The following is an 18928-nucleotide window of genomic DNA, read 5'->3' as shown; positions in this document are numbered from 1 at the left end:
CAATGAAAGACCAAGGAAAATGGTGCATCCAACCCTGCTTCAAAAACAGGACTTCCTACAGCTTTCATTATAAGGCCAGGAATGCCCTATGTGCAACTGACTAAGCTATACATAGAAATCTGAAGTTAACTTTATTTTTAGTAACTGCAGGGCATGGGTACTTTCTTTAGCTTTAAGGCAATACATGATGCAATTATAAGTGGGTATATTCAACAATATAAAGACAATATGTATATAAACTTGGCAGTCAAATTTCAAACTTAAGAGTCTTGCTGTACTGTTTTTAAAAAAACCACAAGGACAAGTAAATATCTCTACTATATGGTTCACCCTAAAAAGGGATTGCATGAAGTATGCGGGTCCAGAAAAATAGTACTAGAGCACCAAAACTGTAACGAATGTTTAACTTTATCCATTCTTTTTCATGCCAGTCCTGGAATAATCATTAAGTCTGGCACCAGGAAGGAATTGCTCTAGAGGCATACTGGCAACAGCCATAGCTGCTTTTGTCCTCTTTCCCCCTCCACTTAAGCACTAAGCACAGATAATGTGTTCAGAACAGCTGGCATGTCCCATTCATACAAGTTTGTCTCTAACTGCAAAGGGAAGGAATGCCTGAGACAGAAATATAGATAGAAAATAGCTTAATTCATTAAGGTTAAAGGAATATAAATTCCTGTTTTCTAGAGATGGCTATAAATTTTTATCAGGAAAAAACTCAAGAGTGGTTTCCTAATTAAAAAAAAAGAAAACAACAAAAAAAAACCCAAAAAACCACAACATTATTTAACACTTGATCATTGGTTTGCTTATGGCAAAATGGTAATTAATTCTCTCTTAATTAGTCTATAATGATTCCTTTCCTAACCTCAACATTTAGAATTAAGCTTTAGATGAGGAGCAAAGTGTTACTAATAAAGGTCTAGGCATGATCCATCAAGAAATATATTGTACTATTTCTCTGTATCACATGACCTTGTAAAATGGTACTTTAACTTTTAACACAAAACTGTATCATTCTAATCCAGAAAACGGTCAAAATACCAGTAAGTGTGAAATCAGAATAGACTATCAGCCTGACCCAACATTAAAAAGTGGTATACAACCAAGTACTAGTGAAAACCTACTAAGAACTACTGCAGCAACGCCATGTTATCCACCCAAGAAACTCCTTTATAGAAATAGTCCATTTACTATGCTAGTGTATATTTAGTACATAACAGAAAGGATTGCAAGAATGTCACTGGGAAGAGCTTTATCACACGAATGAGGCTCATTTCAATACCATAAGAGGCTCCTACACTTAAATACTTTAGATTCCAATAGGTGGATGAAGTAGAGAGATTATCCAATAAATGGGGAAGGTACTCAGCTGAACACAGAGAGTACCATTTAAGTTCACATGAACATCATAAAATAACATGACCAAGAGAGACCTGGATCAGCATGAAGCAAAACCAGGACACATTCACCAATTCTATTCACTGCCCTGCCTTGCCATGGACCCCTTTGGACACAACCTCTTCCCCACAGTAATGCCATCATATTTCTACTTCACAAGAAGCTAATCCTTGACTTTAAACAAACCCAACTCTCCTCTCCCTTTAGGAGTTCTTAAATATCAAACTGGAGGAAATCTACTAGAAATATTTGGTTTGGAATACGCAAATTATGCAAAGTTTCTTCAACTTGAAGGTAAGCAATAGGATATGAAGATACTGAAAATCGTAGTTCACAGGAAAAAACCTGATTCTGTAATCTATATGTTGAGAAGGTGTTGGGCTCCATCACTCCATCAAGCAATAGCTCCTTGTCTTAGATACTTCTACTTGACTGCTTTCATCAGATTAAGCATCTGGGATTTAATTTAAGAGTTTCATCTTTATTAAACTGTCACAAGAGCAGCCCTACTCTGATAACAGTAGCTGGTCTAATTATGGCCTGGTTTAGGGTTGACAAGTACAATGATTCATTCATGGCACATGAGAAGCAATAAAAAGTTTTTTACATTACAGCTTTAAAAATGTGGACACTTTTTTCATTTAATTTGTCACTTAGCTTTTGCTAAGAGGACTGTTAAATTTCAGTAAGAGGCAAATGGGGCTTTTAGTTTAAATGCAATCCCCATATTTAAATGATCTGTAATGGCACAGTGCTCAAGAGGGAACACTACTGTTTCACAGTGAGACCTGATGGTGACATGTGACTTTTGTATTCAGGTCCTGTATTATCCATGTGGCTAAAGGGCTTCCAATTTCATTTCACAGCCAGAAGCCTGCAGAAAACACCAATTAACTTGCAGATCCCATTTGCCAACAAAACAGTCTCTTCCCAGTGTCTGGCAGGGCTCAACATTTAATTCCAAAAGCAGAGCCTCACAGCCATCATGATCCCTGGGCTGGAGTACCAAGTCAATTTCCCCCACTTTTCAGGGAAATCTTTTAAATTTTTGATGAGAACGAGCAACTTTTACTTTATTTTTCATGGATGAGTATTAATGACTTACCTGTCTACTAAGATTACACAGTCCATTTTTTTTTTCTCTCTAGACTACAAAGAAAGCTTTCCTTCAAATCAGAGATCTCAGCTCAACAGGCATCAGCAGATATTCACTGTGCATTTCCATTTTACCAATGCAATTTAATTAAAAGGCAAACCAAGGGGCTTCAGCTAATTAATCATTATGACACCCTAAACTCCTCAACCATGGTCACCACGAGTCAAACACCTGAAGATCAGTATGTGAAATTTATATACTGGGATACCATTTAAACAGCAACATGAAGAATTCCAATGCTGCTTTTAACTCTGCAAAGTGGAATTCTTTATTACCGTGGCGAGTTGGAAATAATCACCAGTGCACCAGTGAAACTGAATCAAAATTCTCCCAGTTTGAGAAGTATCTCAGCAAGCCTTAGAGCTCTGACCTGTAACCTTTCCAATAGTGTACCTCTGACATTCCATAAGTAGCATACAGCTCATCCCATTCCTTGATGTAGAAGAGGGAAATCTGCTAGGCAATTATTATATTCTTATTCCTTATCTAGGGTTTTAAAAAACAATTGCCTAGTTACGCGGAAGGCCTTTTTTGGTTAACATGATGCTTTTGAATCATGAGTTGCTCGAGAAATTAATTTCATATTAAAAAATTGCCAGATTCATACTTAGACCTAAAGTATTCCATCTGGGGGTCCTGAGTGGACGTTTCGGTGATTTTTAGGGGGCTTTTCATTTTTATTTTAGGCAGGCAGGGTTTCACTGTTGTTGTTCTTGTTTTTAAATTAGCACCTTCATTCAAACCCAAAAATTACTTTTACTGAAATCAGCAATTCACCACAAACTTGAAGAGGAACTACGATCAAAGCTCAGTGTGTCCTTCCAGTACCCTTGCCAACACCCAATGCCAGACAGGAAGCATCACTTAAATTCTAATGAAAGGTTCAAATGACCCAGTCAAGGAGCAAAGCTGAAGTTGTTTAAGTATGCTTACGAGTCTATGCCAAGATGGAACTGACAAAGTGGCTATATGCCTAGCAGTTGGCAGACAGCATACCAAGGCGAGCAAGAGACCCTTTATTAAACAGAGTCTATATTTACATACTTTGTATGCCCTAAAATTCTCCCTAACCACCTACCTGTGACATACATGAGAATACAGCTAAAGACTTTTTAAAAAGACTCTCTCAGATTACTCCAAACAGGTAATAAGAACATTAAATATACTGAGGCCTGTCTCTCACATCCTCCATCGATATTTTGCTTCTCTGACACTCTAGAAGATAATAAGCCAACATTACTTGGCAGCATCATGATAGCATGACTCCTTTAAACTCAATGTCTGAATTACCTCTTCTATTGGAATAGATCATATGTTGCCGAGGCCATCCTGATTTTCCCTCTGCAGTCTGCTATTGTGACTCTTGTCTCCCTTAAACTTTTTTTTTTTTTTGAGGTACAAGTTTCACATGGAAACAGCGATGTTTAATGTGAAAACTGGGAAACTCAAGCAAAGTAAGATCCTAGCAAAAAAACTTCAGAAGCTTGTAGCTTTCACATCAGGTAGAAGTTAATCTGAAGCAATTCACACAATTAACAGTATTTTGGAGGCAACTTGCTATGCACCAGTGGAAGGAACCAAGATCTCCTATCAGTGGGGAGAAGAAATAGACAGTTTAGAATCACAGACACTACCCAGAGATGGAAGAACCAAGTTAAGTTCTACCCTTTGCCTACTGCCCACCTGGTGTGACTGAAGTGTACTTGCAACTGAAACCATGGTACAAGATCGGCATATTTTGATTCCCTAAAGAGGTGTCAGAGCAGTTCAGAACTGAAACAATACGGTGTGCATCAGACTGCAAATACAGCAGCTCAAGCAGTGGTAAGGTGCTTTTTGGAAGTGCCATCTAGAATTCTGATTAAGCAGAGGTAAAGTAAATTCAATTAATCCAAAAGGATTTGATATTCGATCCTGCAGACACATAGATTCCACCTCCTCTACCTTCAGACAGGTGTTGTCAAGAAAATGATGTTAAAGAAGACTGATGAAACAAGAGGAGCCGCTACAAAAATTTTAAAAAAACTTTTTTGTTTATTGACAGCATGTGGCAAGACTGCTACAGGTAACAGATGGAGAACACATTTCTGCCTCTCCCACCACCTACCAACCCAACCCACATAAGCAATGAAGCATGAGACCCTCCAGGTTTCAGTATGTTGGGATACAATTTTGTTCCATGTATGTCCAGCTAGGCATGTGCCTTGCTTGGCAAAAACTGTTATTTTTGGCAAAAACAAGACAAGGAATCATAAAAATGGTGGTTAAACTCACAGTTGTTTCTAGACTCCAACAGAGCTTTGCCTGCTATAGTATTAAAGATTTTGATCACAGAAGTATAGATAGCTGTTTATTTGCCTTGTGCTTCAGTTAGAGTGAACATAATTTTTACTATACAGGTTATATCCAATCTTATCCCACCAGCTGGTATCTGATTCAATCATGATCATTTTTGACCTCTAAGAGTGCAAAAGTTAAGTTTTGCATTTGAGATTTCTTTCCTAAATTACGCATATAACTCTTGGATTTGATTTCATTTAGCTTGATTTTGGACCTTTAAATTACATTAAGAGCATTATGATATTTGCTCACTTCTTTACATTACTTATATAATGTCTCATAGGACATAATCTGTAAACTTTCGCTTGTTATTAAATATTTTTATGTTTTCTGCCACGTAAGTCAGGCACAGCCATATTGACCAGAGCACATCAAAACAGACTTCTTTAAGTCTACACTTGAAAAGCCTTTTCAGAATGAGAGCACAGATTTCTACTCCAAGTTCCATGAATCACAACACAGTTCCATTTAGGTCATGTGTGTCTTCAGTTTGCTTTAGGAAAGCCACCAAGACATCTGTAGTAATGTTTGCAATGCTAAGACAGACATGTCAATATGTTCACTCATACATTCAGTGAATTACCTTTCAGAGGAATGAGTTAGATTTACCACTGTATTTTAAATCAGGTTGTCTTTGATCTCCCACACGCTTCCATATCTACTAGTTAATAGTTTGTTACAGTACTCTAGGAAAGCAATGCTTGTGGTTACTTTCTATCTTTCCTCTCACTACACCATCTTGAAAAACTGTTGACATTCACATTCAAGTTGTATTGATTTTCCCTTCAGACAACACCCTGTATCAACAGAGGCTGAAGCTGGGAGGGATTGAGAGCAGCCCTGCAGTGAAGTACTTGGTGTTACCAGTGGAGGATGAGAGGCTGGACATGACCCAGGTTGGACATGACATGGGCATTCACAGGTCAGAGAGCCAAATGTGTCCTGGGCTGCATCCAGAGCAGTGTGGGCAGCAGGGCCAGGGAGGGGATTCTGCCCCTCTGCTCTGCTGAGACCCCACCTGCAGGGCTGCAGCAGCTCTGGGGCCCAGCAGGCCCAGCACAGGAAGGACATGGACCTGCTGGAGGGAGTCCAGAGAAGGGCCACAGAGACGGACAAAGCACTGGCCATGAAAGGAAAGGCTGAGAGAGTTCAGGTTTACTCAGCCTGGAGAAGGCTCTGAGGAGAGCTTAGAGCTCTCTCCAGTACCTAAAGGGGACCTACAAGAAGGCTGAAGAGGGACTTTTTACAAGGCATGTAGTGAACAGACAAAGGGGAATGGCTTTATAGTGAAAGCTGTAAAGTTTAGATTTGGTATTAGGAAAAAAATTCTTGACTGTGAGGGTGGTGAGGCACTGGAGCCATTTGCTCAGAGAAGCTGGGGAAGCCTCATCCCTTGAAGTGTTTCAAAGTCAGGTTGGATAAAGCTCTGACCAAACTGGTCTAGTGAAAACTGTACCTGCCCATGGCAAGGGAGTTGGAACTAAGTGATCTCTAATGTCTTTTCCAACCCAAATCATTTTATGATACTGTGATGAGATTCTTACAGATTTTGAAAATTTCTGAAGTTGTAGTAGTTCAAAACTGTATTAGTGAGGTCCTGGACATGAGTTCAAATATACCTTTCCCATTTCAGCCTGTGTTATTCTCTTAATTCACCAATGAAGTCATGTATTAGGCAACCTCCTCTGTAAAGCAATGTTAATTGTTAGTCTTCTGTATTTTGTCTCCTTTCTTGCTCAGTAATTGACTTCTGTAATTGTGAATGGGTTTCTTCCTCAACCTTTCCAGCTTAGCACTAAAGGCTTATGTATTTCACCTCAGCTGTGTAGCCACATTTCCACTTTCTGCTGTATTCTTTCTAGACCCTCTAGTACTTAAAAAGTGTTGGAATTGTACTTCTTTTACACCATGCTCCCTCTCCTTCAAATGCAACTGTCTCATGTTGTAGGTCAGAAATTCAATTTTACCCAAACTTAACTGAATAAAAGAAAACTGCAGAAAACTCTAATCTGCTTAGCCTAGAACCACAATAGATGTTTTTCTCAAATCCAAATATGTAACTGTTTCTCTATTATACATATGAACACCTAAATGAGTCTGTGAATTTACCCAGTTCATCCCAGAGCTGCCTATACTTGTCAGTCATTGTAGTTCCTTGTTGTCTCCAAAGCGACAGACGGGGGTCAGCCATGAACTGTTCTGTTATCAACGTCAACATGCGAGCTCCATTTGAATCTCTCATTTTTAGCATCTCTCGCACCTAGGAAACGAGTCTTTTAATACAAACTTGAAAAAGGAAAGAAATCGCAGTACAGACAATATGCTGCAGTGTTAAATATTCCCCTTTTGCTAAGTTAGAAATTCAATTCATATGTGTGATGGGAAATTTTTAAGTAGAAAAAACAGTCTGCATTCCCAATTTTTGACAAAATTTTGGGCTCAGTATCCAATTGCAACTCTTCAGAGAATTTTTCCACAAGCAATCCATGGGTGTATTATACAAACTGCTGTAAGGTTTTCCAACATTTTGGGGGTGGGAAGGAAGAAGAGAACAGCAAAGCTGTAGAAGCTTGAAATGTTACTTCATATCTTTACACTGATCAAGACACATCAGATTGTAGTCCACTGCTGTAAAACTCATTGTCAAGTTGCCATTGTATTCCCAAGGCTTTGTGTTATTTTAGAACAGCAGAATCTAGAACTTTGAGTAAGATGCAAGCAAGTACAGACCAGCTTGGAGAACAGGGGAAAGAAAAAAGGTTCAGAGTACTCAACACACCTTCGCAAAAAGCAAATTGAGCTGCTTCCCTGATCCATGGTATCCACCCTGGGAAAGGAAGAGTTTAACCTGTTCTTGGACTTGTTCCTCATCCAAATGCCAGCAATTTTCATCATCTATGCTAGCACCTGCTGTTGGGTCAGGAGCACCTGCAAACAGCAAGAAAAGAAATCATTATGTTCTATATGAAAAAGAGAGGTTCTTGAGTCCAGGGGAGAGGACTACTACATAGGTTTGGTTTTTTTGTGTCTTCTCCTGTTTTGGATGCCTTGATTTTAATCTAAACAGTCTTTAAAATAGACTTAAATTTCTTCTCAGTAGTCTTAAGTACTTAGAAATTATACCTATGAAAAGGCATTTAAATACATAATATTCTCTTCTCTAACAAAATATTCGAATCAAGGTAAGGGTTTTTCCTTCCATCTCAGCAGCTACACTAGAATGATTTTACAAGGAAAATTAAGATTTTGAATTAGATTTCTATCACTGTGATGTGAAAACCACTCTCCCCAAAACACCTGTGTAATTCCTGTACCTTCAGCAATCTTGCTCAGGTTTAAGTGACTGCTAGTGAGCGCTGCTATTGATGAACATGAGGAGAATCATCACCTTGGTGCCTCTGAGCTGTGATGGCTCTGCAAAGCTAAACAAAGAGTAAAAAAAATCCCCAAACAAATCCAAAGTCTTAAAGCACTAAAGGCATTTCCATCATAAATAAGAGCTACAGATACTTAAGACTATGCTGCTTTCAAAGGAAGCATTTTTACAAAGACAATGTCATCTGCACAGAGTCAGTTTAGAGTGACTCTACTCGAATTAGCCCAGTATCAACTGAAATCACTAGATTCACATCCAGCAGTGCTTTGGCCACAGATTGCCATAACACAGCTTTTGCAGATCAGACCAGTGATGTTCCCTCTCTTAAAGAATGACAAACTTAACTAAAACAAGTTCTTGCACCATTTAATAAACTGTATTTTTCTGAAGAACCCTGCAACTCCACTGGACATTTTTTAAAAGGTCTTCAAACAGAACAGGCTGAAAAGTACTTATCTAGAGTGTTGGACTCAGCTCAAGGTTGGGCATCACCATACCAAGTATCAGTTATTTTAAGCATGGCTGAGACTCAAGTTGACTGCACATTTTAATTCTGAACTTATCACAGGTGCATAATCTCTATTATGTTTTGCAAAGATGTTATAGAAATTGAATCACATTCAACAATCACTGAAATGTGTGTCCATGTTACCTCTGTAGAAAAAAAAGAAAATACTGCCAGGGAAGGAAAATGACAAATTTCTAAAAAGCTGGGATTTTTTATAGAAATCCTAGAAACTTAAAAAACCAAAATAGCTACAACTCTACGATGTATAGGAAAAGAACCCATTGATTCTATTGATTTAAGCCTTCATTTCACAACTGCAGTTCTACCACGAAGGTGAAGCTTTTAAGCAGTCACAGGAAATGCTGAACTCTTTATTCAATGAAAACACAAACAGACAATTTAGAGGGTTTGAGGGATGTCTTATGTAAAAATTGCTGAGATAGTAAACAAAACAAAAAGGCTGAGACTCAAGTTGACTGCACATTTTAATTCTGAACTTATCACAGGTGCATAATCTCTATTATGTTTTGCAAAGATGTTATAGAAATTGAATCACATTCAACAATCACTGAAATGTGTGTCCATGTTACCTCTGTAGAAAAAAAAGAAAATACTGCCAGGGAAGGAAAATGACAAATTTCTAAAAAGCTGGGATTTTTTATAGAAATCCTAGAAACTTAAAAAACCAAAATAGCTACAACTCTACGATGTATAGGAAAAGAACCCATTGATTCTATTGATTTAAGCCTTCATTTCACAACTGCAGTTCTACCACGAAGGTGAAGCTTTTAAGCAGTCACAGGAAACGCTGAACTCTTTATTCAATGAAAACACAAACAGACAATTTAGAGGGTTTGAGGATGTCTTATGTAGAAATTGCTGAGACAGTAAACAAAACAGTGTTCCATAACTTCACAACTTCCTAAACTGCCTCAATTTCACAGCCTAAAACTGGGAACTCTGTGCTGCTGTATATATACACACTACGTGTTTAATTAACAAGAAATTGTGTCTTTTGAGGTGTGAATAAACTCTCCTACTGTCCACAGGAACACAAAAATGTCTCAGAAGACAGGAATCAAGCTCAAGACAGCATAAAAACCAAGGAATCAAAAACTTGCTCTTCTACAAATGTTTGCATCTTCAATGTATTAGTTTTAAAGGGCTTTCAATTCTGTCAGCTACATGAAACACATACTGATAAGTCTTTGGTTGCACAGAACAAGATAAAAAGGAAAATCAAGCTACACAAGAATAAGCAGTTCAGCTGTTGCACAGACCCAGGTTTGCAGTATTACCTTGCAAATACTTTAAATATTTCATTGCTCTAAAACAAAAAAGGGTGAAGAGGAACTATATAAAAGCAACAGTACAGAAGATACACTTAAATTTCTTCCTTACTTCAAAAGAGATTTATCTTTAAATAATCTTGGTATGATTACTTTCAAGCTGAATTAAAAATAGTCCAGTATTCCTTGGCTAAGCTTCCCTATTTAGGGGGTGAAAAAAAAAATCCTTCTGCAACTGTTTACACTTTATCAAAAGCTCACCTGTCATTTTGTGTTACAAGGTTAGAATAGCAATACAGCTACCACGGATTCTTTAACAACAGGTTTCCTTTACAAAAATAAGTGTGCCTGCTACCCAGGGCCACCAGCACTGCCTCCACCAAGGCTACTCCTGCCAGTATGATCCCAAATATATCTTAACCAGGAGCACAGTATCACTATACTCACAGCAGTGTTACTTGCAAGCCATTAGGCCAGACGACTGTAAAAGCTGAAGATGCCAAGAGTCTGTGCGCAACAGTGCTCTTCAGCACAGTGTACAGATACTCTGACTCAGAATGATTTTCTTTCTTACAAGATCTTACATAGGCAACATTCAGTACGATCAAAATTTTTAATTCTAAAATTTCAGTGAACGTATAACCAGCACCAGCACCAGCTGCAATTCACTCATCTTTCAACCCTGTTGACAGTCTTCAGCAATAGCTGTGGCATGGGGACACTGTGTCTGGTCAGGCACAAGTCCAGCCACCTTCCCACCAAGGCAGCAGACAGGCACTCTACTGATGCTGCTGGAGAAGCCTCAGCTTCTGCTGCTTATGATTCCTGTTTTGGGGTTAAGACATGACCATCTTCCACATCTCTCAACTAGGTACTTTTGAAGTTCACTAGGTTCACCTACATCCAGGTGACTCATCTAGCCCGTTTCCTCTCCCACTCAAACAGATCATGGATGGGATTTCTACACGGGCATTTCTCTTCTGGAAACACAGGACTCGGTGAATAGGTAAGGAACTATCTGAACGAGCAAGAGGAGGAAGCTGCCTTAGGGGCCGTGAGAAGCCCTAGCAATAGCTGTCAGGAAGGCTCAGGCTCAGCATTGAATAGGCAGAACTGAAGGTTCAATCCAAAGGCAGCAGCTTCACTCAGGGCGTGGAATGGCCCTGAACAGGCACTGGCAAGGCTTTGACAGAAGGACAACTTGGCTGCAGAGAGGAAAGAGGAACATGAGCAGCCCTGAATTTAAACTATGCAGGACAGTTTGGTACCAAGGCTAAACCCTGTTTCCCACTTGTAACCTGGGGATAAGTATTACTCGTGCTTCAGAGAGATGTCATGAGGATATATGAGTTCACATTTGAGCTATGAAAGTGAGAAGTACTGTATAATTATACTAATATTAAAACCAGTAATTAAAGTGTGTCAGTTTATAGACACTAAACTAACATATTAGTCTACTCCTCCCCAGCCTCTGGCTTTTTAAACTTCTACCATGACTGGTCTTTGAAACATACTGTACATCATGTACATACATTTAAACACAATAAATAAAGTCTTCATAACCAGTACACAGACACAGCCATATATACCTATTCATGCCCTTTTACTATAATTACTAAATTACAATCTCAGCAGTCAAAGCAGGAACATTGGGCACAACTGTTTGTGACACTAAAACACGTAATAGTATTTGAAAACATGGTAGTGGCCTTTTATATTTAGGGTCATAGCAGGTTGCATGTTGAACATAACCAACTCCCAAGTTCTAAGAAGCAGAAGTATTTAAAAAAATAAGCATTTTGTTCATTTACACAGCATTTAAAAGCAACTGCTTTCAAAATGAGCAACCATGTTTAAGAACTGATGCTGTACATGGAGAACCTAACCTCACAAATTAGAAGCAAGTAGGGAGCAATGACTAAAAATGGATTAAGAAGTTCTTATATTGCCAACTACTCAGGAGCAGATCAATAGGGAGATTTGGATAAACAAGGCAAACTGCTTCCCTGATCCTTATTTCTGAAGTGTCACAACGGCTGACTTCAAATAAAACCATGCCAAATTATTCACTTGTAGCCATCCACACTGATGTATTCTTGAACTTTCTAATAAAAATGTCATTAATTTAAGTATACAAATGAACTGTAGATCAGTTACATTTTATTAAATGTCATCCCATGGCATCATTAAGGACAAGATATGGAAAAATTATTACAAATAAAAAGCATGACTTAATGAGTATTATGTGAAGACAGAATGAAAGAAACCCAGCTAGAAACCAATGCTGCTATATGTTGATTCACAACAGAATAGTGATTGATTTTAAAAACACAGTATACTTGAATTACTCTAAAAAATAATTACATAAAACCAAATGTCATTAAAATAATGATTCAGAAATTCTATAACGTTTTTGATTCCTCAAATGATTCCAAGTTTAGACACAAGTCACGCAACTTCAGGACTTCTGGGTGAACTACTTAACACCTGTTCAGCAGCTCACAGTACCAAAGGAAAACAGCAAATGCTATGAAGCTGTCAGTGATAACAAAACAAAACATGAAGACTGTGCCAAGTTGCTGACGAAAGTTAATTAAATCTCAAAAAGTTAACTTAAAAAAATTCTGCATTCCCTCTGTATATACAGCCAAACATACTGTATTATCTACTAACAATATCTAACCTCTCCTGCTAAAATCTGCATCTCACAAAAATCCATACTGTCATACACCAGCATGTTTCAAAACTTATTTGTGCATGGCAGATAGAATAATATTATCAGTATAGATAAACACATTTTATTTTAATTATCTTCCGCGTCTTTTAGCAAAATCTCACTATTTTCTATGTAACAAGTTTCATGTTTAATGTATCTGAAAAAACCTTTCCTAAAAATGTTAGTTTCATAAATTAGTTTTCATGTTACTTTGCAGCTACCAGTCTTTTATTTTTACATTCTACTACTTATTTACGTTCAGTTAGGTTTCTTGAATTTCTCTAGTTTTGGCTACTCTTACTTTTACTTCCTCCCCAGATCTGTCTCACCAAACACTTCTCATACTAAGCACTTTACTTTCATTCTTCTTGAAAGGAAATTCACCTGCCATTTCCTGCATTCTTCTTTTGCAGCTAGATTCTCAAACAATTTTGCTCTTTAGACAGGGTCATGTGAAAGATTCCATAACTTTAAAAATAAATTATTTTCTTTAACATTACACATTCTTTTTACTAGCAGATCAGCAATACATTTTATTCAGCCCTACCCTACCCCACAATTTTCTATTAAAACCCCCATCAATATGGTTAAACACATTAAATACATCTAAACATGTATTAACCTGTACTGCCAGATTGCCCCTTTGAACTTAATAGTTATAGGAACAATATTAGATATTCCAAAATCTTCTTTGAAAGCATTTTTTTTGGTAGATGTTTTCTTCTTGAATGCCACCCGCAGCACTGCTAATATCCATTACAAATTAACATTTGCTGAGGACGTACTCACACTTGCCTGGACAAATGTAGAAAAAGTAGAGAAACAAGGTACCTGTCCTTCTCAGAATATTAATATACTTGAGCTGCTTCCTCCCACACCCTCCCTCCTAAATTTGAGTTCACCTGTATGTGGATTTGTACTGGCAAGTGACTTTAACTGTGAGTTGGAGAATCAGAGAATGGCAGAAAGTCTAGAGAAAGCCATATAGTTCCTCCAAAAGCAGAGATCGCAACAGCAGCAGTAAACAGTCAGCAAAAGAAAGAGTACAGCTTAAAAAGTAAAAATTAAGTAGGTTTGCCAGGCTGTCCTTATACCAAAACCAGCAGAACCTTTTTCACTATGCACACAACAAAAAACCAATGGTAACACAAGACTAATATAAAAACAGACCTCCCCTCTCTCTCTCTCTCCACCCATCCCACAGTTACTTGGCTACTTCTACTCAAATTCTCATGAACAGTTTGGCCTTTCAACCAATTTACTGAAGTGAGAGTTTCATACCCATGAAAAGGCAGACCTAAGTTGGCAAATCCAGCTAACAATCTGTTGTCATCCTAACTGCTCTCCTCCTAAACTACACATTCTCTCCTACAATGGTACAAAAATTAAAAGGGAGGAAAAAAGCCTCAGCTAAGCAAGACCCAAAGCTATATCCAGCTTCCTGTGAGAGCATACCCAAACCAAAATCCAATGTGAAGCCAGCAGTTGTGTTGTACAAACACCAGTCAGGGTATCAGTATTAATACATGCAGTTGTCTTCAGTATGGATTACACACCACAAAACTCCAGTTTTGAGATCATCAGGAACATAAACAGCTGTAACAGTGTCACATGAAAAAATCAGAACACAGTACCTTCTCAAAATTAAGAGGTGCTTTTGTGCTCTAAAAATATGCAGAACACTCTTTTAATCACCACCAAGTGAAAATAGCATGGAAAATACAGAAAAATATTCCCACTAAATCACTTCCCTCCTGAAGAAGTCAGCAAACTAGCCAAAACATTCTTCTGAACAGCATCCTCTTATTCTCCCTGCACTGAGGCTCAGTCATGAAGCAAGAAAGGATACTGCATCACTTGTGTCCACCAAGAAACTCAAAGGGATTCGCTATTATAAACCTGTGTCCTAAGTCACTTCACTAATTCCCCCAGTAACCTCCTGAAAGGTGGCCAAAGACAGTCATGAATGCTGCATAACACAGTTTTGAGCAGGTGAAACATTATCCAATTATTTTTTTGTTTAAAGGAGAGAACTGATGTTTTTTCATCTAATCATCTCTCAAGAGCCAGCTCATAAGGAAGACAACTGTCATCAAAGCTCTTCCATGTCCCAGACCATTCAAACATACAAATAAATACTATTCAAGAGTTGACTCTTTTCACATATCATTGAAAATATATGAAAATTAGAGCTACTACAGTGACCACAGAGGAAAACAAAAGCAAAAGAATGGAAGATTATATAGAACAACACCGAAATTAAACCACCTCTAGGCAACACTGAGAAGAATTTAAATGATTTCCCCATCCAACTGCAGTTTCAGAATTTCTCTTAATCAAAGTTGTTTCAAGTGTTTCTGTGCCAGGTCTCCTCTACTTTCAATAAACAAGTTTTTCCAAGTTTTTCTTCTCACTTATCTATACCTTCAAGTAGAATTTAATACAACTTCTCTTCAAACACCAGTTCAGTGAGGTCAGACTGTTCAAAGCAAGACAGGTCTACAAGACAGTTCTGTGCTACCAACTCAACATCTGCAGCACAGGAGATATGAGACAGTAAATGGTGATACTGTATTTATCACCCTAAGATATTAGAATGAGAAACATTTTTTTGGTTATTTTTCATTGAGGGTTTTTTTTTTTTTATGTCAACTGTATTATTTTTAATCTAAGGAATTTCATTGAAGATCAAAAGAAAAAAATTATGGTATGAATCCCAGAAGAACACTTCTCTACAGAAGAACTCACTTTTTCTTACAAGAACTATGTAATTTTTGGTGTTGTGAACACAAAAAAAAAAATTCAGACCACGGTTTTACATGAGTCTGAGAGGACAAGCAGGAAACCATATAAAGTCTTTTATAACCCAGTCTCCTTTGGTAATAGCAGTTCATTTTCTTATGCTTCTTGAATTTCGTACTTTGGCTTTTGGCATTTCAATAGAAAATAGTCAATAAAGACATGCTGCAATCTCACTTACTAGGAAGACAGCAATATATGGAAGAAACATTTCAGTTTTTTTGATAATTTTAAAATAACCTATTCAAATCCTTTGTGAAATGTCATAACTGATCATCAACTTAGAACAGGAAATAAAGAAAACTTTTTGCTATTTTCAATGATACAAATCTCAAATCTTTCTCCAAAACTACTTAATATAATAAGGAGCAATGAGATATTCTGACAGTAAATAGCTGACAGAGACTATGCCTATGATTAGTCTAATTTACAGACTTCATATTTATCAAGTCTGTAACAGCTTGTCATTTCTCTCACATTATCCATAGTATAGCTAATACAGACATTTATAACACCTGTCCTTTGTGTCCCACCCCTGCCTTCCCCTTTTCTAATCACTATTGACTGAATCTTCTGTACCCCTCTCTTACCCTAATTCTTCCTTACCCATTAGCTCACTACTGTGCAGGTTGTTAACAAGTCTCATATGATACATGCTTTTAGCTCATAACATCCCGAGCATGTTCCTCTACTGCTTAGTGTCCCGTCTCTCCTTTAGTTCCACTTTCACCATTCAACAACTACAGCAACTGCCTTGCCTACCTCAAATATTTAACACAAGATCTGCTCCTGTCAACAACAACAACAACAACAACAACAAAAAAAAAAAGTATTTTTAGATATTAGGTAACTTACTCTTCCCCCCTAAGTTACCCTTATACTTACAGCTCTGGCCACCTGAGAGGACATTTCTATCAGGTGACCTTACAGGAACACAGGATTCTAATAAACTAGCTGGGTCACCTCAAACCCACAACTACCCACTCTCAGTTCAGCAGGGTCCACAACCAAGCCATGTCAGAAGCCTCAAGTTAAACTCAGCACCCTTTAACAAACACAAGTTGTCCACAGCAAAAGATGGGCATTAAAATCATGTGTGCCAGAGAGAACAGGAAAGATCAAGACTTGGCTATGCTTTAACTGCTGCAGCACCAACAGGAAAAAGGCATGGAAATGCAGTTTTTATGTTTCTTCTGAAATCATACATAAACCAAATCCCAAAACTTAATAGAACTGTATTTAATGAATTAAGTAACAGTAATATCTACTTGCTTTTATGCTTTGTTGTTAAAACAAAATTCCACAAATTCAAAGTGTCAGAAAACTAGTACAAAGAACAAAATAACAAGACACCACTGGTAAGTTGATAAAAGAATTCCTTTAAGCAATATGGCTATAGAAACAAAGAACATCAGTACTCAGTTTTCACTAGCTGGAAAACCCAAGCCTGAAGCAGAGCAGGTCACTTATTAACGGAACTGCTGAAAACATCAAGCTCATTGCTTGCGAGTTCTTTTCTCTATTCCAAAGAACACCATTTTCCAAGTATCTTAAAATGAAGGTTCAGTAGAACAATCCTCTTTAGTAAACACCATTGAATCACAGAATAATTCAACATGGGAGACAACTAGGCAATTCATCACACTCCTGAAGGTACAAAAAAACCTCAAAACCTATGAGGAAATGAAACAAAAGGAAGGACAAGTATCCAACTCACCATGGACTTGATTGATTTCTGAATTCTGAGAAAGAATTTCATCTGCTAATTTTTGAGCAGTTGGCAAAACTTCTGTGTGGTGTACTGTGATCAAATACTGCACAAATTTTTGTAGTTGGTCTCTGTTCATTTGAAAGAGTGTCTCTGAAATGGGAAGATGCAGTTTGACCTGATCTGGCTTGCGGATCCGGTATAAAGAGAGTGCCACAACATGGGCACAGTAAAATATGTCCTTGTTTCCACAGCTACAGGTCACTGAGGTAATCTTGCAACGATCAAAGCTGATAGCTACATTGCAAACAGTTTCTGGCTCCGATTGCATTGCAGGCTCTGTTACTGTGCCACTCAAGTGGAAACCTGTGCAGGGGGGAAAAAGAGAACTTAATGATACATGTAAAATACTGTATCTCATTATCAAGGAAGTTTTGTTAATGAAAAATTATACATCTCAAAGAACTTGCTTTAATTACAAATATGATTAATTTTTTTCCCATACATATCTCTTTCATCTCAAATAAATCAAAAGGGGAGTAAGAAGTTAGTTTACAAGCCCTCTACCATACCATCACAACATTCATAGAAGTTTGACAGCAAGAGAACTATTTATTTGGTAAATTACAGCTGCAGAAGCAGACCAACATCCCATCAAAACACAAAACTACTCAGTAAATTGGCAACAATTTTCCAACTTCTCTCCCACGGGGGAGCCTGCAGCACCTACCAGCAAATTTAAGCATTCTCTCAGTAAGTGAGAAGGAAGTAGTGCACTCTAGTGGCATGAACTCAGGTTCTGGTACCAGCTGACTCACTGACAAGTCACATATCCTCTTTGCTTTCACTTCTCCCACCACTGAACTCATGCTAATGCTCACCCATCACCCAAGTGATCCAGTAGAACGGCTATGTTTGTGCAGCATTTTGGACATGGAAACTGCTGCAGCTACTAATACACAGCATGTCAGACTTCTAACACTCAATGAGACACATATGCACTGTTCCAGGTGCATATGCAGTCTGCATTATGCTCCTATTTGTCCATCAGTATAATAAAGCACAAGGCAAAAGAGCTAGGTCTGTGTGTACTGTAAGAAGACATGGTCTATCCTAAGCAAGATGTTTCCTTCAGCAAATATACCACATGTCAGCACAGCACAAGATCTCCAATGCTGAAGATTCAACCTAAACCCACCTGTCTGTCCAACACGAAGGCCCAGGCTTGGCTGTCAATGCTTTATCACTGAATACCAGAATAAGGGGTTTCTTTTTGATTTTACACAAGCATGAAATTGATTTCAGCTCAAGCATTAAATCTGAGACACAGACACAGGGTAACAAAACTGAATTTCACATGCTGCATCAGCACTAGATTTGGAAAGTACATATACAATCTGAGATAGATACAAGTAAGGTGTTATATAACAAATACTTACAAAGGAAATAATATGAACCCACACTCCCCAATGTCAAAAAATTGATGTAATATTCTTGAAATATCAAAGAGGTGTACTGCAGGAAGCATTATTACATGAAGATTAGACATGGGAGGAGAGGGGGAAGCAATATATACATAGCTCTAATCCAAAATGTTGTATCCCAAACCATTTTTAAAAAGCTCTGAATTTTACA

General features: G+C 37.8%; 1 protein-coding gene across 1 annotated transcript in view; it reads right to left on the bottom strand.

Annotated features, from left to right (window-relative positions):
- ZSWIM6 (zinc finger SWIM-type containing 6) overlaps positions 1-18928 on the bottom strand; it is a 108572-nt gene that overhangs the window by 31252 nt on the left and 58392 nt on the right. Inside the window, exons 2-4 of the mRNA XM_041414653.1 lie at positions 17303-17659; positions 7677-7825; positions 7007-7157 (exon numbers count right to left, since the gene is read on the bottom strand). Of these exons, the coding sequence (XP_041270587.1) occupies positions 7007-7157; positions 7677-7825; positions 17303-17659 (657 nt within the window). The remainder of the gene's footprint in view (positions 1-7006; positions 7158-7676; positions 7826-17302; positions 17660-18928) is intronic.

Source organism: Onychostruthus taczanowskii, unplaced genomic scaffold (genome assembly GCF_017590055.1).
Source record: "Onychostruthus taczanowskii isolate IOZ18803 unplaced genomic scaffold, ASM1759005v1 scaffold46, whole genome shotgun sequence".
Lineage (NCBI taxonomy): Eukaryota > Metazoa > Chordata > Aves > Passeriformes > Passeridae > Onychostruthus > Onychostruthus taczanowskii.
This window is presented reverse-complemented; position numbering and strand designations above follow the sequence as displayed.